The 25,168-nt window shown below is 39.7% G+C and overlaps 1 protein-coding gene across 2 annotated transcripts; it reads left to right on the top strand.

Annotated features, from left to right (window-relative positions):
• The first annotated feature begins 838 nt into the window (after window positions 1–838).
• Window positions 839–25,103, top strand: map3k20a (mitogen-activated protein kinase kinase kinase 20a). Of its 2 annotated transcripts, XM_020090050.2 has the most exons (20): window positions 839–978; window positions 2,706–2,895; window positions 4,793–4,880; window positions 8,705–8,806; window positions 9,299–9,364; window positions 9,481–9,509; window positions 10,014–10,151; window positions 12,355–12,441; window positions 13,169–13,243; window positions 13,333–13,439; window positions 15,790–15,925; window positions 20,404–20,448; window positions 20,564–20,594; window positions 20,719–20,861; window positions 20,955–21,017; window positions 21,095–21,184; window positions 22,949–23,065; window positions 23,198–23,272; window positions 23,419–23,569; window positions 24,039–25,103. In XM_020090050.2, exons 2-20 carry the CDS (start codon window positions 2,737–2,739, stop codon window positions 24,743–24,745), a joined length of 2,409 nt encoding a protein of 802 aa, XP_019945609.2. In that variant the 5' UTR covers window positions 839–978; window positions 2,706–2,736; the 3' UTR covers window positions 24,746–25,103. The 2 variants fall into 2 exon arrangements, with proteins under 2 accessions (XP_019945609.2, XP_019945610.1); XM_020090051.2 differs by lacking the exons at window positions 20,404–20,448; window positions 20,564–20,594; window positions 20,719–20,861; ... (4 more) ...; window positions 23,419–23,569; window positions 24,039–25,103 and adding an exon at window positions 16,971–18,888.
• The last annotated feature ends 65 nt before the right edge of the window (window positions 25,104–25,168 follow it).

Raw genomic sequence — 25,168 nt, 5'->3', positions numbered from 1 at the left:
TTTTCTAGTCTTGAAGACCACTCAAAGTGCTTTACACTACAGTTTTCCATTCACCCATTCACACACACATTCATACAGTGCTTCTATAGCTAGCACTTTTTTTTTTGATGTTCTATTGGGCAGTTTTGGGGTTATATCATTGCATTGTTATTATTACTACTGCAGTAACATGTAAGAAGTTATTATAGTATGTGCTCCAGATGGCGCTCATATTATCTACTTAATAGACAAAATATTTTATGTAAAGGAATACATCATATTTATTTATTTCTTATTCACACTTATCTTGTTAAGTAAATATTATATTATTACTATAGCTGTCAAATAATAGTGCTATAAAAATGAAAGTAGACCCATGTATCTCAAAAATACACTTCATTGAGTCATGTCTCAGTAATTAATTATAATATGAATTGTGCATGTTATCAATAATAATTACTAGTCTTTACACTGCTGTTTACATTTTAAGTCAGATCTGATACCTGATGGTGCTCAAGTGTTTCCGGTCTTTCTCGCCCATATTAACATATTATGTAACACACAAAATGAATCATAGATTTAAATAACATTGACATGGAAATAAGATTTTAAATGGTTCAGGTTACAAAGTGAACTTTGTTCAAGGTTATATAAATAATGAGATATGTAAGAGATGTCTCCGGGGACCTCGGTTGATCCGCCGACCACATGTTGAACACCACCGTCCCAGGGCGATTAGAAAAACACTGGAACAAACATGGAGGATGTGCTCCTCTGATCCACCTGGGGGCGCTGTTGTCATCAGTATGTCGCCCGGGATGGAGTCAGTGTGTTGTCTGCTGGAGGAAGTTGTGTAACCAGTGAAACCACCGCGGACCGAGAGGAGAAGTAATCAAACGTCACATGAGCCTTCCCGGAAACTTCTTCAGCGAAACTTTCTGTCCGGTGGAACCTGCGGGACGAGCTGCTGCGGAGCCCGAGACCTCGCACTTCATGTCGGTATGTTCTCTGCGTCAGGGCGGGTGTTGGAGGTGGACAGGGTATTTACATGGTATTTATATAGTATTTACCAGCTGGAGGGAAGCAGAGATCCAGAGGCTGTAGTTTAAAAGTGCATGGTGTGTGTACAGGTTTACTGTAGTTCTGGTTGTAGTTGGGTGTGATACTTAAGTAGCGTATTATTCTGATTATTAAGTGTGTAAGTGTAACTATAGCATGTCCAGTCCTGTCATAAACACACCATGAAGCAGAATAACACACTTCCCCACTGTTTTACTTGATGATGCAGTGAACTGTGCCTGTGCTCTGCATTTAAGAAATCAAATGCATCATGCACTTTAAAACCAGTGTTTAAGATTGTCAATTCAACATCTGGATTTAATGCATCAAATGTATCAGGCACTGTAAAATATGTATTTTGGATTGTGATTTCAACATCTGGATTCAAGCTGTTAAAAGCATCATGCATTGCAACATCAGTATTTGAGATTGTGATGTCAACAAAGCCATCAAAAGCATCATGCACTGATAAAACTAGTATTTGAGATTGTGATTTCAACATCTGGATTTAAGCCATCAAAAGCATCATGCACTGTAAGATCGGTATTCAAGATTGTGATATCAACATCTGGATTTAAATGTAACGTTGTTGCTGTTAGGGTGTGAATTAGATGCTGACAGGTCAACATGCAGTTTGACATATGGTCTATTGAGGCGTTATTGTTGCAGTGCTTAAAGCGTTGTTTGCTATTAAGTGAGAAACGGACAGGAATGAGTTGCAGAGTGCTACCATATCCCAGTAACCCTGGCTTCTTGAGTGGACGGACAACACTGGAGGGGGGTGGGGAGGTCCACTGAGCAGATTGGGCTGAGGCTAAGTATAGCATGAATACAAGTAAATCAGCAAAAAGCTGAATGAAGCAGAACGGCTCCCCTCTGTGACAATGGAGGCATTCCCCGCTGGGATGGATAGCAATCCCAATGAAGACCCAGGTAACAAGCTTTTAAAAGCTGTAATTGTGCAGCTGTAAATGGGAAACCTATGGACAATAACGGAGCTACAATTTCCTGTAATTAATTATTTCTTTACAAGATGCTTTTATGCTGTTACGGACACACAAAACCACATTATCCATTTGCATTGACAGTTTGGCAGCATAATGCTCGTCCTGACCCCAGTTTACACAAATGCAGTATAATGGCCTTTACACAGGCAGGGAGATTTCTTTTTTATTTCAAAAGATAAAGAGAACATGATGGACTCTCCAGGCGTTTGTCTCGAAACAATCACAGACAGTTTATAGTCACTGTTTTTAGCTCTCTCTCTTATGACCTTACTTGTACCGAATACAGTCGGCCAGACTCGAGTAGTCTGTGACTTTGGCTACGTGATCACAGCATACCGTGCATGCCATCCTCCTCATAACAAACAGTGTGGACCCTGAGCTCAGTGTTTACTGGTACTGATCATGACTGTGTGGAAAAGAGGAAGAGACAGAGGATGCTCAGTAAGTCACAGAGCCAACATCAAGGATATCACACCGACACTACATGTGGAATCAGCTGACGGCACAGCAGTCTCTTTTGGGTCCTGTTGGAGTCCGTCTGACCTACAGTGACTCAGGGTCTAAGTTGTAGTAGTTCAAAGCTATTGTTTGAAGCATCATGCACTGGAGGAACAAGTTTTGCAGGCTTCCTTCTTTTTCTGTGATCCCCCCGTCTCCTAGGAGCTGAGTTGGAGCTGAGTGTCATTATGAGATGTTGTCTCCAAGCACCTCCTTCGTGCATGTCAAGATTGATGACATTATTTTCTTCGAGAACTGCGGCGGTGGCAGCTTCGGAAGTGTGTACCGATCCAAGTGGATCTCCCAGGACAAAGAGGTAGCGGTGAAAAAGCTGCTCAAGATCGAAAATGAGGTAGGAGTCATAATTGCCTGAGCTTTTCATATACTTTTTAATTGTCAGTGTAGTAATCATTTTAATTGCTGCCCCATTCAGTGGGATGTGGTGACTTCCGTACGTGTCACTCATGGTCATTATACTCCCTCACTCTTCGAAGCGTGCTGCAAAAAGAAACCTCATCCCCCAATGAAAGAATGTGTTTGGCCCAATTACAGCAGAGACCGTTCTTGAAATCCCTTTGAAAGCTTGGGTTCATTGTCTTAAAAACAAAAAATGAATTATCTTTGAAATCTTTTCACAGATATTGTTTTACCGTTATAGGCTCAGAAAAAGTATTCATCATGCCTTTTATAAAACTGTGAAAGATCACAGATATCCATTTAGCTTCACTCAAGTGTTGGAGAAATGCTTGTTCAGTGAAAATAATAACTAATCCTTTCACATTCAACCAATTGTTCCTTTACTTACAGTGTTTGACTACAATTAAATTAATTGGTTTTGTCAAGTTTCTATTCATTCTTTAAACGATGACACATGAGACCCTCTTGGACTGTGTATTATATTAATATGTCTTTATATACTCTCTCCTTTATATTTAACCATGCATGTAGCTCTAGTTTACAATATCTTAACAACAGTTTTACGAAGGATGAATCTGACTCAGTTTGTTGATCCACCGACATTTCATCCACTGCCACCATTTACTTCACATTTTTATTTCAATTCAATTCAATTTTATTTGTATAATGCCGAATCATAATATACATTATCTTTAGGCACTTTAAATAGAAGGTCAAGACCTTAAAATCATATTAAATATAGAGAAACCCAACAGTTCCAACAATGAGCAGCACTTTGGCGACTGTGGAGAGGAAAACTCATTAACAGGGAGAAACCTCGAGCAGAACCAGGCTCAATGTGGGCGGTCATCTGCCTCGACCGGTTGGGGTGAGCAAAGAAAACGGGGGTAGGAGAGGAGAGATGGGTGGAAAAGAGAGGAAAGAAGAGAGAGGGATAGTGGGGAGGGGGAGTTAGGGGAGAGGGGGGCGAGAAAGACCGGGAACACTTGAGCGCCATCAGGTATCAGATCTGACTGGTTAAAATGTAAACAACAGTGTAAAGACTAGTAATTATTATTGACAGGCACAATTCATATCATAATTAATTACTGAAATATTGTAATTGATAATAGTAATAATTGTAAAAGTTGTTGTCCTGAGGTTCCGGGGTCAGAGATATCTGAAATAAGAGAGAAAAAGAGAGAGAGAAACTATGGGAGTACAAAGTGAAATAGTCATTAACATGTATTAAAATAAATAAATGAATGAATGTGGGGGGCGGGGGGGGGGGGGGCAGAGAGACAGAGAGAAGTGGAGAGGTGCTTAGTGCATGATTGTGTTCTTTTTAAAATTAAAATCTCTCAACAACTAATTTTCATGATATGGCTCATGACCCGATGCTCTCTGCAATCCCTTAACTTTTACACTTTGTTATTCGTATTTTGTGTTTTGTGCTGATAAGCCAATGATAACACTCCCAGAAGACTAGAATAAGATGGAGAACATGCAAACAATATACCTGCTTAAAGCAACACTATGGAACTTTCAAACTGGACTCATGCCTATGCGTAGACGGGCACCCTACATAGAGCCCAATGGCGTACCCTGACGTGCACCTCCCCAAAAACGAGTTGAGGGAACGAACGCAGACAGCGTCTTTCTTTTCTTCACTGCAGTTCTTTAGGAAATTGCAACGCAATTAAACTGAACCACAATGCAGTTTGGCAACGCATGATAGTCAAGTTGTGTAAGGTTGCTTTAACATTAGCATGTTAGCTCAATAGCTGTAGATTAATAGCCCTGTTTTCTTCAAAAGATGAAGTTAATATTTTCTCTGTGTTTTCATTGCTCAGGCTGAAATCCTCAGTGTCCTCAGCCACCGTAACATCATACAGTTTTATGGTGCAATTATTGAGGCTCCCAACTATGGAATCGTTACTGGTAAGTTTTTAAAAAACAAATGTTGAACCATTCATGCTGACGTGTTGCTGTGCACAGTGCAGTGTGTCGACTGTACCACATCATGTTGGAAAACTGCAGCAGCTGAATGTGTTTGCATCAGTTGCACAGTTTATTCAACAGTGAATGCTGCAGAGGTTTCTATGGAAGCATTAGTGAATTGTGGAGGGTTCAGGAAGTGCACACATTGATACAGCAGTTGTGTGTTTTTTGTCTGATTTAGAGGCTGAGAAGAATAACACGCCCTGTAAAGCTCACGTTGCTGGGGACTGTACAAAACAAGGGGCCCTCAATGCCTTTAACTGTAAAGTGTGTTTTAACTTTGCAGAATGATGTATGTGCACTAACAGTTGAAGACTGTGTTCTCATTCATCTGTTGAGGGGTAATACTTTGTCCTTACACGCACACACACACACACTCAGGCACACACACACACACACACTCAGGCACACACTCTCTGTGAATTTTTTGAATCCTATGTGATTCTTCACACAGTTTTTTGTTTGACCAATAGTGAAAAACATTTTCCTGATCAGCTGATTCAATTAATTTATCAATTATCAATTAATAATTTGTATTGATGAGCTTATCAATTAATCAACAATTGTTCTAGCATCATTATTAGTCTCATTAATAACACTGTAATCAAGACTTTAATTACATTTGTAAAACTGAGGATTATTCCTTCTTTCTTATGAGCGAAACAAAAGAGGCTCTTTATCTTGAAACAACAACAGAGCCCTCCAGCAGCAGTTTAGACAAAACAACTCAGCCTGCAGAACAAGCTGTGTTATAGGCTCTTTATATGTTTACCCACGCTACATCAAAGAGTGAGCCTCTGAGCCTCTTGGTTTAAACAAAGATTTTCTGTTCTATATAAAACTCTGACATTCAGGGATTACTGAACATTTGGGAAACCTAGTGACTGCCCACGGGTCCTTTATTTTCAATGTCTCGTCCATACTGAGACAAAGACCGATCCCCTGCCAGGAAAACAGTAAAACACATTGATAATGAAGATGATTCACATCCTGAACAGGGAACATCACCTACTTTCATCACGTGGAAAATGCACAGCATGAATGTAATGAATTGAAATGTATTAAACACAAGCTGTTTACAGTTCACATCTCACTAAATGAAATGTGTTATTGAGAACAGTAAACTGTAATCTGGTTCTTTCCTGTGACTATGTGTGTTGATGCATTTAGGTGTTTAGTGTTAGAAAAGTGTTTGTCTAACTACTTTTCTCTTCTCATCTTGCTGTTGACAACATTAAGGCTGAAAGATGATTCATTCTGACGGATTGTTTATGTATAATTATTAAAGATTTCAGGCAAATGTCAAAAAGGATGAAATGAATAAGTGAGGACATTTTATATCTAAAATGTCAAAGGTCAACTTCACTTTGATATTATAACGTTCTAGAAAGACATTTTTCTGTCATTTTATATCTATATATAAAACAGCAGAGCAGACCATATTTCCTGCAGCTTGACTGGTTGGTGTAGGCATACAACCGTGAGGATTAGAGAATCAGTGACAGAAATCCTAAAACTATTGGCTTTCAAATTGACAAATTCATACTCAAATTGTGTTGTGTGGTCAAAAACAACAACAAAAAACAACTTTCTTTTGTAAATTACACAGGATGTTTATAACGTCTGTTTTCGACTGCAGATTTTTTTGTCAGGATATAAAATATCCTCAACATCACACCCACTGAACTGATGCCCCAGTTAGAAATCTTCATTTCACTGAAAATAATACAATGTTTTACCTACTTTTTAAAGTCGGTAAATATTTTTTCCAGTTTTGTGGGACATATTCATTGTTGGCATGACTACAGTCTTCTGAGATCCAGTTTATAACTTCAGTATTGAGAGTGGTAGATATCTGATATTATGGGCTGAGCTGGGAACCTCTGCAGAATTAAACTGTGATGGAACATCACATTGTCTTAATATTACAGTGAAATACATTTGAAAACTGGTCCCAACTTACATACACACACCTCCAGGTCTCACAGCTGAATATCATCTTGAAATAGTCTTGAACCACCTTTAAATTTGACTTTATACAGATGATGAAATAAAGGATTTTCTGTCTCTGTTTATTCTCATGCAGTAAATAAGAAAGTATGAATGAAACAGATCATTTCAGTGTGAAAAGTTAAGAAGAGTCTATAAAGAGAAATGAAAAGAAATGCAATTTGGGGAAAGAAGCAGCTGTCATCATTTAAAGTTTTGATCCCTGAATATACAGTTTCAGAGCCGGACTTTCAGACCCTCACAGTGTATCTCCTCCTCGGCAGCAGCTGTAGTGTTTTGCAGCTGTGAAACAGAACAGCTCTGTTGTCAAGGAGTTGGTTCGTGTCTTTATTTATTATGAAAGCAGAATCTAATTAACACCAGATTCATGAAAAATGTTTATGGTCACCCTGACCATGCAATGTCCACATTCATCAGCTGCGTTATAAATTTCCCCTGTCAGTTGACACACAGCATCAGGCCGGGCACTTCTCTCCAGCACCCAGAATCTACAACCTGTTTGAGATGCCTGTTTGTCTCTGTTGACCTGCAGCAGATTAACAATATCTGCTGTCACTCAGAGCCGTAATAAGCTACATGAATAGAAGTTGGTTATTGTTCGGAGTTTAGGAGCATTTACCTGATAATTAATTAAACGTTTTTGAACGGGGGCCCTGAAATTACAATGTCATAACACAGTAACAAATCTTTTTTCTCATTTGCAGTTTTGTGATTTATTTTTGCACTTCAGGGGCCAACATACTTATGTGACATGACGCTCCCTCCCTCTGAGGAGGTAGATGAAATGAATATGAAAGTGCAGTTTATATTAGAGCCACTATTCGCATTATCTATGGAATGCGGATGAACGTATTTAAGTACAAAGTACAGAGTCAGGGGCAGTAAGGGGAACGTTAATGTTGCTGCATGTTACTTCATCTAAAACACACTTTCTACAGCCCCTGCTACAATACAAGTAAAACAAAGACCCATAGAACATTTTAAATTGTTGGGTGATTTTCTAATTGTTATTTACAGTCCTTACTTTGTGGCTGTGCATGTTTACGTTGCTATGTTTGGATATGATTGGGTTATTGTGCACAAACAGTGGATCCCTGCTGTGTTAGTTGTTATGATCGTGCTTGTTAATATTTGTTCGAGCACTTTACTCCACATGTCTGCTAACAGCAAACATCTTGGTTATCCTTGTTTATATTTTCACATTTGTTTTACATATTTCATTTACAAAAGCTTTATTAAACCTTTGTGGAGAGGATTTTTGCAAAAGCATTGTCAAGGCTGTGTCCCAATAGAAGTGTATGAAATCTTTGGAAACAGCAGAAAGATTGGTCCTTCGTGTTGTTGAAACTTTAGACCGAACGCACCAGTTTGTTCAGTTTCATTATGATAAATAAAGCTTATCCACAGCAACAGTCTGGTGACGAGAGCAGTTTGAAAATAGGACTCTTGGCTTCTTGGAGCTGTCGAGCAGGATTTCATCTGTCGATTGTTTTTATGCAGCTCTTTTTCTGTACTAGTGAAGTAAAGTCAAGTCAGATTTATTTATAGAATGTACAATGTTAGAATAAAAGTTGTAGAAAGGTGCTTAAAAAGGCATTAGATAAGTTGCAAATTATTATATGCTAATATGTTAAATACCTCAAGAGGAATGTGTTCTCACTGAAAGACATTTTATCAGCACAAATCTTCTTCTGTTCTTGTTCCCGATTATCTTTATCTACTTAAATTTACAACACAATTTCGTTTCTGCACAGAGTATGCGAGTGGGGGATCGCTGTATGAATACTTGTCCAGTGCTGAGAGCGAGGGAATGGACATGGGACAGATCATGACATGGGCCGCAGACATTGCCCGAGGTAAATGTGACTATTAGTTCATCCCTTTTTGATGTCACATGACATAATAATGTAATTATATCATTCAAACCAATGCTGAAATTGTGCTGTGTGAGATTTATGTTTTTGAATTTCAGTCACATATGTTGATGAGACTGCCTCAGCTGTTCTGATATTCAAATAGTTTACAAAGCAAGAAAGAATATTTGATGTTATTCTTTTGCCTTTATTTGTTATTGTCATTATTGATTTTTACATAAATCACCAACAGTTGTGTGGTTCAGTGTGTGCAGGCGGAGTAGACGCACTATAAGTATACAATTAAATATGAACAAGAGTCAATTAGTCCCCATTATTATTATCAAATAGTATTCATTTCTACTTAAAGCAGCACATAGAGAATCTGCAATGTGATGCAGATCGTGAGCAGCTGAAAGATGCATTACTTTGTCATGTGATTGATAAAATCTGTTTATTTATCTTTCTAAATAACATCTCTACTTTTCCCTGTAGGAATGCACTATTTGCACTCAGAGGCACCGATTAAGGTGATCCACAGAGACCTGAAGTCCAGGAATGGTAAAAGATTTGTAACATTATTGTTTTACCAAGAGGTCCAAAATGAATATTAATTTGTTTTCACATTAATACTGGATTTTTATTATGAACATTATTCTCTCTATTTTCCTTTTTAGTTGTGTTATCTGCAGACAAAGTTCTCAAGGTGAGTTTTTAATATGACTGCACAGTGAAAATGTCATCCTTTATCTATATGTGTTTGAATGGAATACGAGCATGATGTTACTTACCTACAGAATATGGACACAAGAGGGCAGTGACTAACTTAGCATGTACAAGAAGCCACTGAGAGCATTAACCACTGTGTCTTACTGCAAAGAGAAAGAATATTTATCAGAAACATGAGACAGAATGGACCTCAAATAAGTCTTGCTTTGTATTTTCAGTATAGTTTGTAGTAGTAGTATTCGGGAAAACTGTTCACGTTACTCCAAAAATATGTTGAAGAGACTTTCTGTATGTACCTGGTGTTCCATAGAGCAACATTTCATGAAATAAAACAAGACCATAGCTTTTCAAATTGAATTTTCCTGCGAAACTACAGTGATTAAATCAGCAACTAATATCAGACCTAAATGATGCGATAACACAACAGTAGAAACCAATATTTGCGGCAAAATCACTCTTAATTCTGTTGGTATCTTCTCAGATTTGTGATTTTGGGGCATCCAAGTTCTTGACTCACACAACGCACATGTCCTTGGTTGGTACGTTTCCCTGGATGGCTCCAGAAGTGATCCAGAGTCTGCCTGTGTCTGAGACTTGTGACACATTTTCCTATGGTGTGGTGAGTGACAAGGAGGGGGAAGTTTCACAATCAACTCATAACTCTTATGCAAGTTGTGTAATTCTTTATAACATATTTACTTCTTACAGGATTAAAAATCTGGTAGAATAGAGGTTTCCGGTCATAAGAATAGGTTCCCTAATGTGTAATAAGTCACTAAGTGACTCGGTGTGCTCAGAGGAAGAGGAAACCCACTTTCACAAGGACATTGTTCCATTAATTTATTAGCTAAACTGTTTATCCTTTGAGGGTTGGGGGGAACTGCAGCCAGTACCAGGTGACATCAGGTGAGAGGAGGGGTACATCAGCCGGATAATAACCCAAACTGCAAGTCTTTGGACCGTGGGAGCAGGATGAACTTTAGATTCTTCTTAATGTACATATTAATAAACAAAAAAAGAAAATACATCTTGAGGTATATATATCCGGATATAAGAAATTTGAATATATATAGATGATTAGATATTAGATATAAACCAGAATTTCTAGAAATAGCACTGAAGTGAGGAGGTGGCTGTCAAGAGCACCGGCCTGAATGTGGGACTCTAGAGTCCAGGTTGTTCAGGATGTGGCGTTGACAGGATGACGAGGAATCCAGAAAGTTGGCGTGTGTAGGCACTGTGCATAAATTAAAGGTCATTTGATATTTCAGGGCTTCAGGCCCAACAGTGCCCTCCGGATTGCTGAGTACTTCCCTATACTGGGCAGGAAGTGACAAAGTTCCTATGTTGGCCGTGGTACATGCAGTGATTCTCCATGCCACGTTGATTGCATTCCTTTGGGAGAGAAAGATGGGTCCTTTCCAGTTGCATGGGCTCATATCTGTCCACTTGACTGGCTCTGTGGTGACAGAAGAAGAGAAGACAGGTGCTCAGGGACCTGAGGAATGAAATCTCTCCCTATTCCTCCTTCTCGTATAGTTGTCAATATGTCTAGTCAGCTCAACAAGAGCATCCAGGTCTCTGAGAAAGTGTCGAGCAGCCAGTTCCTTTTTGATTTTGTCAGACAAGCCACAGAAAAAAGCAGAGAGGGGGAGAGTTCCATTTTCTTTCTGTGGAGATTGTTTAGAATAGAGTAATCAGCCACCTATCATCCCTCCGTCGAACGTTTAACAGCCTCCTCGTCGCCCCCTGGCCTAAGGCTGTGTGTTCGGACACCTTCCTTCATTTGGCTGCAGACACCTCAGCAGTTGAATACACAACACTGTGGTCCAAACTGAAAATACACACTGGTAATACCCAGCCGCACTGAGGAGCTCATGAGAGTGAGAAGTGTGAGGAGGAGTCGGTCCTGTGATTCTGCTGGTGAACAACTGGAAGAACAGACTGAAACTTGGCACATTAATGTTTTTTACAGTCTGCAATATGCTTCATGCACTAAAAGAAAGTTCACTTAAGTACACTGGTCGCTCCTGGCCTAGTAAAATGAGTAACCCTGTCTAATTTTCACTTCTGCAGGTTTTTTTACCTTTGCAGAAGTATAGTGTGTTTAGTGTGTGGTTCTTATACCTGACAATATTCTTGAAGTGAAGTTTTTGTCGACATTTTTGAGTAGTTGGAAATCATTACCACTTATACTCAACTGACTTGAAGCTGAAATTCCAGCCCCTTTCAAACAAGAATGAATTGAGGAGTAAAACAGACAATGTTTGTGATTGCAATGAGTGTCCTTTTATGCCTGAGTTACTGCAGAATGATTGCAGATTTAAGTATGCAGCTTTCAGCCTCAGAAATGTTTTAAGAGGAACTGATTTCTATAGTAAAATACATATATTCATGTATATATATATATATATATATATATATATATATGTATAATGAGAGGAAACTGGCAAGTGCAGAAATGCAAAAACACAAGGTACATGTATACAGTTAATGGTTGTTTTTCATTCATCACATTTTCTTATTCCTGACGCTGCAGGATACAAACTGAAAAAAAGCTAAATGTTCAACAGAACACAGTCATTGTGCTTAGTGCTTGGAGTATTTTTGTCTATTTTATATGCTGCATTTGGTCTCTAAGAACAATAGTGTTTTGAGTATATGAATACACGTATTATATTATCACATAAAACATACTTGTTCAGAATGTATTCATGCAGTTGAATATATAATCTGCAGTTCAGACGCTTACATGAATGTGTATATTGTGTGATATTGATATTTTGTTTGGGTACTGACCTTGGCTCTTGATTTTGTGAAAGGTGCTTTGGGAAATGCTCACCCGTGAGATTCCCTTCAAGGGTTTGGAAGGTTTACAAGTGGCCTGGCTCGTCGTGGAGAAAAATGAGGTATTATAGTGTGTGATTAAACGCATATATTATTACTCTTTAAGTCTCAACAGTGTTTGGATCAATCAATTCCATAATAAATAGCTGCTAACTACACTTTTTAAAATCATTATACTTTTTTATGTCTTGTTGACATTCGATATTTTTTAAATTCTCCTTTTTTGTTGTGGAGCTAAATGAGAAGATTATTACCACTGTAAAATATGGAGCTGGAGTCAGGTGACTGCTATGTTAGCTTAGCATAGAAAATGAAAGGAGGGGAGGAAAGAGGGGCACTGCTATAGAACACAAAGTCAATAGAAAGATATAAGGGTGAAGCTTTTTAATTTGAAGTTAGACTAAGAATCTTCTCTGTCGACAGATGTCATAATAAACTCATATATTGAAGTAAGAACAACTGAGGCAACTCAGCCTTCATCAACATCATGTACAGAAGAAACTTCATCAGTTAACTCGCTGCACATAGTGGTCACGTTTATTAACTAGTTTCTGGTCGTCCATTGTTAATTGGAACAGACTATCTGTGGAAGTACACTGAGCGCAACTACACCTGAGTCAAATTCCTACCATGTGTACTCATACACGGCAAATAAAGCTGATTCTTTCTGTTTTCTGAACTTTAGAGCATGTAAACCTTCTCAAGTAATGACCCAAATATAAATAGTAATTATGTCTACTTATAATGATTGTGTCCACTTTAAACAATCAACTCATGTGTGTGTTTCAGAGGTTAACCATCCCCAGTGGCTGTCCTGCCAGCTTTGCTGAGCTCATGAGGAACTGCTGGGCAACAGAGCCAAAAGTGAGCTATCCACAAAGTTACACTACATGAACAAAATATGTATGTTTTCCTGACTCACACACAGATCGTATGTTTCTATGTTCATTCAGGAAAGGCCAATGTTCAAACAGATCCTCTATACTTTGGAGTCCATGTCTAATGACAGCCAACTTCCTCAACAGTGCAACTCTTTCCTTCACAACAAGGCTGAATGGAGGTAATGTGATCATCCATTCTCCAGACCCAATAAATGTATTTATAACGCTCGTTTTTCACCAATATACTGCCTCAGCCTAAGGAAATGTGCAACTGTTTTCAAAGAATGATGTGGAAATGTAGCTGATGGGGGCCATGAAATACAAAAAGGACTTGAGATCGTGCATATAGATCTTTAATAATTACACTGATGGCTACATAAAGGCATGAAAACCTCCAAAGAATCATCCATCTGGATATACTTCCTCTCTTTACCCATAAGGCCCTAAAATAATCACCATCTTTTTCAAGTAGAAGTGTTTAATTGGCCTGTATGAGCAGCTGGAGGTTTGGTGATGTTCAGCACAGCCTGAGTCTCAGCTGTTACTTTATTCTCTGTCTGCCTCTCTGTGGGGCTTGTCTGCGCTCTGAGGTTTTTCCTCAGAAGTTGTGCTGGTGGCATCATGTCCGGGCAGCCATCTGCAGGTGGAGCAAGTTTGGAGTGAGACTCGGAGAAAACTGAGGAATGGAGAAATACTTGAACACAATTAAATCTCAACGGGCTGAGAGTGAAAGGAGAGGAGAGAGAAAAGAGATTTATTTATTGTTTTTAATTCGCTCAGGTAGCTGATGTGCATTACCCAGAAATAGACAATATAGCGTTCAGGCAGTAGGTAACGGAACATTGTCTGTTTCTGTACTTCAGCTCATTGGGCTTCAGATGAAAGGATCATGACGAGGTTAAATTCTGACTTTGTTTCATGGTGAAATAGTGTTTAGATCTTCACTGCACATTGCCTGTTTCACTCAGGAGTATAAAATCTATTTCTTAAACTTAAAGGACATAACCATTTGACAATTATTTTGACAGTTATCAATATTGACGGATTTGAGAATCTTTATCTTTTATTTTATCGCTCAGTGTATCTATTTTTTATCTTTTATCATTAAGTTTTGGTCATATTGTCCAGCTCTAGTGTGTAATATCCTGTGTTGTTTGAAATTATTTGGGTAAGAAACTTAAATATAAACATAGCAGATGAAGTTAAAGCTCAAACTGAACAGAAGTCTACTGTTGTGCAGAAAGTTTGGACGCAGTCTTAAAAATGAAGCAGAAGAAGCGACAATTCTCTGACAGTTGTATTTCAAATTTGGACGTGAAATACTGAGAGTTTATCAGGAAAGTGGGAAGCAGGAGAACAAATTATTTGGAAAGTGGAGAGTGAGTGGATATTGTTTGAGGTGGGAAGTGTCAGGGTGGAGGATGCAGTGGAGTAAGGGGATGGGCCTTCCTGCCTGGGCTGCATGTGTTTATGAAAAGAGAGCATTTCTGTTGGGCGGAGGCTCAGCATGTGCTCCACAACACAATGTGCAGCCCCACCTGCTGGGCAAAACAAACTCCCTCAGCGTGACGTTAGCGTGAGGCATTGTCCTGTCCTTGGCATTCAAAGCTTCAGACTCGAAGAAGCTTAATCACTCTCTGCCTGCAGGGCGTCACGTGGCTGTTTACAGAAGGGTTTCATTTAGTTTTGTTTTAATTATGTGTCACTACTTTCTGTCCGAGAACTTAAACTGTGCCACTTATCTGCTGATAGTCTATCAACTAATTTCATGAAGAACCTTAACTAAAAATGAATTTGCTCCAAACAAATGTTGTTTGTCTCAAAGTTTGATGTAGCTTATTTTTCTGTGTGGTAAACCACCATTGTTAATTTTTCAAACACACATGACTGCATCTGAAATTCCAGTGGAAATCCCCAAATTTTCCAAGTTTTAATGATGCAGTTTGATTGTTTAATGTGCTTGTACTGTTTAATAAAGAATATATGTTATTTGTCAGACTTTTACACACACACGAACACACATGGTCTTGTTGTGTTACAGTGTATTTTCCTCAATAAATGCACTATTTAAGTTTGCTTAAAAAGTCACCGCTGCATGTGGTATATTTTGTGAGCCATAAAGATTTACCCCTTTAGGCAAGGCAATGAAAATGTATTTGTATAGTGTTTTATCATTCACAGAGGTCAATCAATGTTTCAAAAGTACACAAACAGTATAAAAGCACAAATTATAAACAAGGTTATGGCTAATTAAAATGTGATATTAAGTGATGAAGTGAAGGCACTGGAAGATAGAGCAGGTTATGGTTGGGGCAGGTTTGATATCCATTGGAAGCTGGTTACAGCAGTGGGCTGCATCGTGGCTAAATGCCATCGCTGGCATTTGTTTAAAGTTTAGTTTTAACTCCAGGCAGATGTAAGGCCTGTATACATAATACAATATTTGGCGCAGGGGGCAACAGGCAGGAGTAGGGAAGGTGGAACTGGGAGACAGACTAACGTTATATTATCTTCTGCTGTAAACTGCAGGCATGAGATTGAAGCTACACTTGAGAGACTCGAGAAGCTGGAGAGAGACTTGAGCACTAAAGAGCAGGAGCTGAAGGAGCGAGAGCGGCGTCTGAAGATGTGGGAGCGCAAACTGGTTGAACAGTCCAACACCCCGGTGAGTTCCTCCCTACCCCCCTCCACACCTTGGCTGCGCCTCGGTTCATCTTGACACTCAAGTTAGCGGCCGCACTCTGTCAAGTGGTCACAGTAACAACACCTCACTTTTACTTTTGCTGTTCACGTGTTTTCACTGGTTTCCTCACTCGCATTAAGAGAGGGACAGAATCTTCCTGATGTTTTCTCTGGGGAGAAGTGGAAATGGAGAAGCAGTGAGATGAAAATAAAAAGCGTGGAATGAGAAGAGGGCGGAAGCACATTATGAGAACATTATGTGTAGCAGACACCGTTGGCAATACTGCATTTATATGCAGTGTAGTGCTTGACAGCTGCACAGGAACATTTGCAGCATGATGCACAGAGTGAAAACTGCAGCCAAAGAATTTCTTTATGGTTTTTCATTTTCTTTGCATCTATTTTTCGCATGCAAAAGAGGTTGATGTGCAACATCTCTAACCATTCCCAACTCTCTCGTCTCATAAAAACGTAAATATTGCAATTATCACACTGTGTGTATTATGTGATGATCATTCATAATCCCAAACATAGTTTTTTCCTCATGAAAGACTTAAAGAGCAGCCCATCCTCACTTTGAAGAACTAAAACCAACAGATATTTGGCATTTTGTTTGAAAAATGACAGACATGATCATTAGTCGGTCCGAAACTGTTCTACTCTTCTTTTCACTGGTGTTTCTGTGAAGGATGCACAATGGTTTATCTCAAACCACCTGGCACAATGGTGCACAGTGCAAATATCTTGGAAGATGTCGCTCAACAACACACAATTTCTAGGGAATCAGGAAATTGTTTGAATCAGACACATCAGAATCATTTCCTGTGTTTCCTTTCTTTCCCAACCTTGCTTTACTCAACAACTCTGCTTTGTTTCCTTTGTTTTCTAAATCACACCTTGTGTTGAGCTCAAAATTGCCCACTTTTCTTATTTTACACTTTATTCTGTGGATTGAAACTGATTACTTCCTTTTCTTTTCAATCCCCTCTTCCTCCCCCTCTTTTTTCCTCTCTGTCTCTGCCTCTCAGCTCTTCTTACCTGTGGCAAAAAAGATAAGTGCTAAGTCGTTCTATCAGTCAAAGACGGAGGAGTCGAACAGTTCGCGGATGTCTTGTGAGATCACGGCCTCGAGTAACGAGGGGGTGAAGCTGCAGTCTATGGTGAAGGGCTTTAAGGACATGTTTTCCGTGGACTTCGGCTGGCCTGTGCTGCACTCTGGCATGCAGGTCAACATGCAGGCCAAGCAGAACTCCTCCAAGTCGAGCTGTGTCAGGGAAGGACACAAAATCAACATGACTCTGGGGGCTGGATGCTTCACTTGGTCGGACAACAGTGAATAAAACCTCTCCCGTGTTTGGCTTTGCCACATCTCGCTCGGTGCATTATTAGTGTTTGTGGATTTCTAAACGAACGGCTTGTTAAGTCGCGTTGATCATTTAAATTTTGATAATCATTACCTAAAACATGTCTGGGCTTAGCTTTTCTTCTGCATTGTTCATGATATATATTCAGTAATAGCTCAATGTAGCACAGTGGCATATTATAGAACATGTTTGAAACCCTCCACCTATGTATATTATGGATGTCATTTAGCGTATGTCTAATGCACTGGTTGTATAGTGCCATGCTGTGAAGAAAGAGCCACACAAGCCAGTTGCTTCGAAAAGACCAGGCTTTTATGATGAAGTGACATTTTGCTGACATTAAGATTGGCCAATTTGTTATGGATGTGGTGGAGTGCAGTTGTTGAGATGCACTCTCTTACCAGGATGAAAAAGTACATTTTTTTCCTCTGAGTGACCCAGGTTCAAAACAGCAGGAGATGGACTGCACTGTGCAACTGTCAGTTTCATTTGCTTATTTTACTTTTTACTTTTTTTTCCTCAGTCCACAAAAATTTGAAAAAAATATAAAGGACATTATTTAGAAAGGCTCGGAGAGCGCAACTCTCTGACAAGGCTATATGGCCTAGCTCGCCAGGTTAAAGAAAGTGACAAATGCTACTTAACAATATTTTTGCCCCAGTGGCTGAATCAGAAGTCACATTCTCCACCGTAGACTCTGAGTTAAGATAGACAACATGTCTCCACTTTCTCCCACAATCCGGAAATGAGGCCAAAATATCCCGGGTACGAACACAGCCATCTTGCGCTGTAGACGTCATTTGGAGCCATAGTCTGTGCTGTAGTGATCGGGGGATGGAACTGTTGTAGTGAGGGAGCGCCGATAAACACGCTCAACCAATCACAAGTCAGTCCCAGCTGTCAATCATGATACTTCACCCCTACTTTTACATCATCAAATAAGTAAACTAATCGGAAAAATTTGGAGTTAGAGGACAACATCACTGTAATAACTATCTGAAATTAAAAATTATTTTTCAGGTCCATGTTCTATTAACTAACATAGAGTAGGCAGGGTTTACGATTTATACTGCAGCCAGCCTCCAGTTGGCAATCAAGACAAGACACTCTGCTTTTGTAGATCCAGCACGTCGTCCATCTTTATTTAGGTCGATGTTTTATACCAATATATCAATTTTAACAAAATAATTTCCATCCATAGACACATTTTACATACAATAAAATACTGTACATAATCTGATTATTAGCATCAAGATCTGCACTTTCAGTAAAGAACAATGAATTAGCGTTAGCATTGAGTAATGTATTTATGCTTCATCTGGGTGAAGGACATGCTTCCCTGAGCAGAGCCCATTCATTTGTCCCCTTCACTTGTGATCATCAGTCGGTCTCATGAGGATGTAATCCTCTGTTTCCCTGTGTTGTTGCTTGTTACTTCGCTGCAATGAGCTAATACTCCTATTCAAACATCGCCTGTACTCCCAGTGTGTGTACACACACACACACACATACAGCTTCTTGGTGTGATTTTATTTTCCTGCATTCTTCATTATTTTGTCAATAAATCTGATTCTTTTCACTTTCTCTGCTTACTTGTTTGTCTTAGATTTTATTACTTTCCATGTATGTGAACACATTTTTTAAAAGATATTTTACAAGCTTCAAGCGTTAATTTGTGAGGACAGAGTCGAGCGGGAAAGAGGGCGGGGAAGATACTTGTTCTCCCCAGGGTTCCCAGGAGTCATTTTTTGAAAATAGAAATAACTTGATTGTTTGATTCTTGTTCGCTTGTTGAAAAACTGAAAATCAGTTCTTTTATTTGACTTACTGTGTTACTGTCTATATTTTTTTCTCCCATCCTCCCTAACTCCATCTTGGTTTGTAGTGTAAAGTGCTTTGAGTGGTCAACAGAACTAAAGTGTATCGTAAATCGCTATTATATATCACTATTATATATCGCTATCGTATATTGCTATTGTATATTGCTATTGTATATCACTATTATAAATCACCATTATAAATCATTATTTACTATTGTAACACTTCCCTAGTTTTGCAAATTGAGAAGCGTTCAAGCCTCTCACTTTTGAATTGTTGTCAGTGAGCTTCTGTAAAACCTGATAGTTCTCATGATAACAAACAACTCTTCACAAACTGTGTCATGTTGGGTCCTTGACTTTATCAGACTTGGGCCATGAAGAGTGGGAACCCTGTGTGAGCGAAATCTTTTTACAACGGTGGCAAAATATAATTTCCTAACTATTTCCTTTTCTTGTGACACATAACTTTCACACCGTGTGACTCAATTCATGTTCTGGTTACCAAGCATCCAATAGTCCACATGGGGGCAGAATTGTATGAACTAAACCAAATTCAAAGTTCCCTTCAGATTCCACATGTATCATTTTGAAATTCAGGCAACACTCTGGATCTCAATAACAGAAGCGTGGCAGCACATTTATGAAAAGTGATGTTAACATACTCTGATTAAACTTTGGCAGTGCAAGAGTGTTTCTGAATCTGTTTACTTCCAAGCTGCAGCAGTGAAGGAGGCGGAAAATGCTGCAGGGCTGAGCAGCTCTATGAGGCGGCGGCCGGCTGCACAGAAATGTATGGCAGCAATATTGACACTGGCTTTCACTTCATAGTCAGAGCTGTTTTCTTAACGTCTCGGGAAGAAGACAGTGAATGGGGCCCGCTCATTCATTTAGTCGTCTTTCCTCCAATTTTCCATTGCATTATCTCTGTCACTGCGCACCTTGTCTCATGAGCACAATGATGGAATCTTTTATTTTGGCGGGCGGGTTTCTGCCTGATTACATTTAATGAGCAATAAATAACTTATCATTCAAATAGATCACGTGAGATCAGTCAGATGGACGTTTTCGGTTTGGTATAGACCATTAGAGGCGAGTCGTCTTAATCACACAGCACAATAACTGGGAAAGTAATGGCTCTGAAGACATGAAAAACATGGCTATTTTCCATTTTAATCACATTTACTAAGTCGTGATGTTTACTTGAAGATTGTGAGTCATAAATGCACACGTCTATATTTGACTGATTTTACATCTATTTGTGTTGTGTTTCTTTGCAGTTGCTGCCCACTCATGACATCTATGCCTGGACTGAGGAGCATGTGGTCAGTATTATACAAGTGTATTGACTATACCTTACTACTTCTATACATACTAACTCATGTCTTCATAACATTGTCATTAAAAATAAATAATCTGTGATCATTTTTATTTGTTCAGTTTTTCTGGATGCAGCAAATATTTTGTGCAGGTTTGTACATTTACTTTCTCACATTTGAAACCATATGATCTGACTTTGGCTCCATCAGACTTTCATATTCATTATTAGACTGTTATTTATACTGTTAAAACTGGTTGTTTTTCATTTTCTATAGCAGGGGAAGGTACATGTGACATGCAGATGTACGCTGATCTGTTTAAAGAAAATCACATCACTGGAAAGAGGTTACTATTGCTCACAGAAGACGACATGCGCGACATGGGCGTCAAGTCCAAAGGTCACGTCATATACCTTAAGGCAAGGCATCAACCACTACTGTTAAAAACCCACAAATAATTCATTGATAAAAAGACTGGAAAGATGGTGAATCTTCACTTTACTCTTGTGCAGGGTGAAATTGAAAAGCTGACGAATGATTATCTGGGATTCGTGCACTTCCCACCACTATTTAAGGTATGGTAGTTTCTTTCTCTATTGTCAGGAAACCATTTCAGGTTCATACGTTTCATTTCCCAACTTTTTCCTCCTAGGACGAGTTGGAGAAGGAGGTAGAGAAGAGCAAAACTGTGAATCTGGAGCTGGTGTTTGGATACCACTGGAAACCAGGGACTGGGAAAAGTGTAAGTTAAACACACACACACTGAGTGCATCAACATAGTCTGCATCTGATAAATCTCATCACTGCCTCTGTAAACTCACATGTTAACATTTTCGTGTAATATTTGTTGCTTTTTAAATAAATGCACAGAATCTTATTTTTAGCCATGATTGCTTCAGCCTCCTCTTACCGGGGCGCTTTGTTCTGACAATTGGAGATGATGGCTTTTATGCTGACCACTGAAGGCATCACTAGACGTGTATAAACCCAGACAAATAAACATTTCATTCTCAGCCATGTGCCGCATCCACCGCAACTCGCTTGCAGCCCTTTGTTAGGGCCTCAAACTGTGGAGAAAGGGTGGCTCTTCACTTGCTGTTTGAATTTAATCAAAAATAGCCCATTTAGCCAGAAGTCATTTTCTTTTTAAAAGGAAAACGTTATTTAATCTTTCAGCTGTTCATTGTCCCATCATAAATAGTCCTCTTTCAGTGTGTTCGGCAGGGCTGAAACGAGACTGCTAATTGCCTCCCATTTCTTCTGACATGTGGTGGTTTAGTGGGTAGAAAACACAGCAGGGAGAAGGAAACAGGAGGTTGAGAAAATGAGAGCTAATTATTTTCCCCTGCCTGGTGTCAGGTTCTGTGTCAGCCTTGTTTTTACAAACTGGAAGGTTTTTTGCACTAAATAAAACAAACCCGCACTGGATTTTTTTTCTTCGCCCCTCTTTGCTGGCGATGTCATGGAAGCAGCTGCACTTCTCAAAGACAAAATGAGGGCCTGCGATTGTGCGGCCACCATCTGACAGCCACTGAGGGTCCCCTACTAATGAGGATATCACCGTGCAGCCAAGTGAAAGGTGCTGAATTATGTATGAGTTGTCATTAGACGCACTCGGGTCCTAGGCATCATTACCAGACATTGTTTCTGCTGGAGTGATTAGACTAGCATGGACCTAGGAGCCCCGGTGCGACCGTCCAGGGCCGACACCAGGCCAGCGCAGGGGCCAGTGGTGTGTTTCTGAGCCAGAGGCTTGTTGAAGCTGCCCCTTTTGAGCCGCTTCCAGTCCCCGGGGACGATGCAGGAGAGGGCGAAAGGCTCCTCGGACGAGTGTGTTAGTGCCACTCCTCTGATGTCTTTCTCTGTGATCACTGCACAATGGATTGGCCTGTGCCGTGAACCCTGTGTGGTTAAGCAGTGACCTGTGGATTTGTGGCAGGCTTTTGGGGATTGTCAGAATCATTACTGCTTCGTCAGCGTTGGTTATGCAGGGGAAGAGCGATGGGGAATTGTTCAGATTTGTGCCTCCTAGTGAGGATTTGATGTGTGCCGCATGCAGTAACTCATGAGAAAAAAATAAAGGTTTTCACCCTTAGCAACCATCTCTTGTGCCAAAAACGTCATCATTTAATCCAAAATTAACAAATACATAAACGTCAAATTTTGACAAGGAATATTGCGATGAGCAAAGTTAATTGCTATTTTTGTCATTCCTCTCTCTGCCATAATAATTTTATAAAATGCCACAGTTGTTTACTGAATCAAGTGCTCCCCAGTACAGCAATTGCATACAAATCCCACTTAGTATAATTAAGTTATACATTTTTGCACCCTGGAAATAATTTGATCGTATTTTTAGGTTATAAACTCTTTCCTCACCCACAGTGTGAGAATCTGTGGCCACTGCCGTTAAACCACCTCTAGGCTGTGCTGTTGGTTTATGTTCATGAAGTTCTCAGGTGTTCTTTCTTTCAGAGTATCTACATAATGCCTCTTTTCGTTCAAGGACTGCAAATGGAAAATGTATATGGAGCTTGACGGAGAGGACGGCGCAGTAACCTACATCAAAGATGTCATCTTTAATGCCAACAAACAGGATGTGGACGTCCTGCGGATGACTAAGGTGTTGTTAAGAAACACATTATCACTTTTAATCAGTGTCATCTGATCTAAGGTTGCATTTTACCCGCAGGGTTGTTGTAGTGTGGTTTCAGTTGTCCCCACTTTTTAACAAACTCATATTATTACAACACAGCCTCCTTTTGTGATGGACAAATGGATCGTTGGAATAAACCAGAACCAGAGAGTGGACTACACAGTCAATTATGAGGTAAGTCAACTGAGCTTCTGTGGGATGCACCTTGCAAAACAATAAACATCGACCAATTATCAGTTCAACTCAAGATCTACCAGCATACGAGCACAAATAAACAGATCTTTGAAACTAAATGCCCTCATTTTTTCTTTACACTTCAGAATGATGTCAAGTCACCAAAGTGCACCCGCTACAGCGGCCCGGTGACGTGGAATGTCAGTGGTGGACAAGACGAGATAAAAACTGTGGAGCTGGTCATCGAAACGGTGCCGGACAACATTGACTGGAACTACAAGGACAGGTCCAGCTCCGGTAATAGTTTGATTAATAGCTTTGTTGTATTAGTTTAATGAGTAATTCTCCATAATTGTATGTCAAGTTCAAACTCATGATGCTTTAAGATAAAAAGAACAGAAAATCTTAAATAAAAAAAACCTGTAAGAATGAAGTATCACAATATTACTATAGCATCGCTATCAAAAGGGAAGGAAGGAAGGCATTGTCACTATTGAAAGAGAATAGTAATAATAATGATATGGATAAAAGTTGTAATCTCTGTTTCAAAATCTTTTCAGTCTAACTAAAAGCTTGCAAGAAAATATGCTTTACCTAAAAGAAGATACTTATTTCATGTTGAAGAGAATTCCATAAACTAGGACCATCATAACTGAAAGCATCATAACCTGATATAGAATGAAGTCTAGGTATAGAAAAATAAGATATGAAGAATATATTTACCAAATGTCCACTTGTTTTAATCATTGCTTATCTTCTATTCTAGATATTGATCCTATATGGATGCACAATGTAAGGTTGCAGCAGATGAGGACCCAAAAATCCCAGCAGCGAACGGCTCCTCGACCGGCCTTCACTAGCTCTGAAGCTCGCACTCTGCCTCAGTTTCTGTCTGCACATGAAAGCCAGGTGTTCTCTTATGCTGCAGCTGTGCGTCGCTCTCCAAACCACCTCCAAACAAATCCCTGGAATAACTCACGCAGCTCCTCGCCAAGTGCCAGCCTGTCAGCCAAACTGTCTCAGCTCCATCTGGGGTCAAAGGGCAGCAGTCCTTCCAGCACCACGTCAGAGAGCGCCTCAGAGCGGGAACGAGAGCGCCCGCTTAGTGCTGGAGCAATGTACGACCACCGCAAGAACAACTTCTTCGGCAGTGGGGGAATGGCGCAGGGTAGGGGCCACGCATACAACACTAGAGGCTATGTGCACAATAAAACCAGCAAAACCTCGCGACAGCCAGGGAGGCCACGGTCCAACAGTTACAGTGTCACATCAGTGAATCCCCCACAGGTGATACCAGGTATACTGTCTGTGACGGAAAACCCCTGTGAGGATAAAGAAGGGGCCAAAGCTAGCGACGGAGGGTGGATCAAAGTGGAGCGACAGAAAAGATTACCACGTCAGGACAATAAACAAGTCCGAGGTCGGCAGAGGAGAGGCGGCAGGGGAGGGCGTGGTGCTGGTGGGAGAACTTAACGTGGGCCACTCATGAACTGACAGCTCCTTGTACACCGAACATGTCATGCACTGAAATGGTTATGCACATAAATTATGTCTCCACACATGCTAAAAGTTGTTTTAAGAGAATACACTGATACTAATGATATATGTAAATATATATGCATGACCAAATAAGGTTTTTATTTTTAAATTTGACTTCTGTTTGGTTAATGTAACAAACCTATAATGCTCTAAAAAAAATACAGTACCTGTTCTTTCAACATCTAACAACATTGAATTGGTGGCATCTGGTGATAATGTTACATACAAATATATGTTTATTTATCAGGCCAGTTTTTCACAAGTAACTAAATAAAGTGTTATAGCACAACAACCCAAGGACAAAATTCAGACTCATTTCTTCCAATCGTTTCTAACTGAGTTTCTTCTTGTGTCTCC

This window comes from Paralichthys olivaceus, chromosome 10 (assembly GCF_024713975.1).
Source record: "Paralichthys olivaceus isolate ysfri-2021 chromosome 10, ASM2471397v2, whole genome shotgun sequence".
Taxonomy (NCBI): Eukaryota; Metazoa; Chordata; class Actinopteri; order Pleuronectiformes; family Paralichthyidae; genus Paralichthys; species Paralichthys olivaceus.
This window is presented reverse-complemented; position numbering and strand designations above follow the sequence as displayed.

Bases quoted from the DNA above. Each gene is read 5' to 3' on its own strand.
- map3k20a (XM_020090050.2), top strand. From the start codon at position 2,737: ATGTTGTCTCCAAGCACCTCCTTCGTGCATGTCAAGATTGATGACATT. The intron at 13,440-15,789 runs GTAATGTGATCA...TGTAAACTGCAG, and splicing joins CACAACAAGGCTGAATGGAG to GCATGAGATTGAAGCTACAC. The intron at 21,018-21,094 runs GTATGGTAGTTT...TTTTCCTCCTAG, and splicing joins ACTTCCCACCACTATTTAAG to GACGAGTTGGAGAAGGAGGT.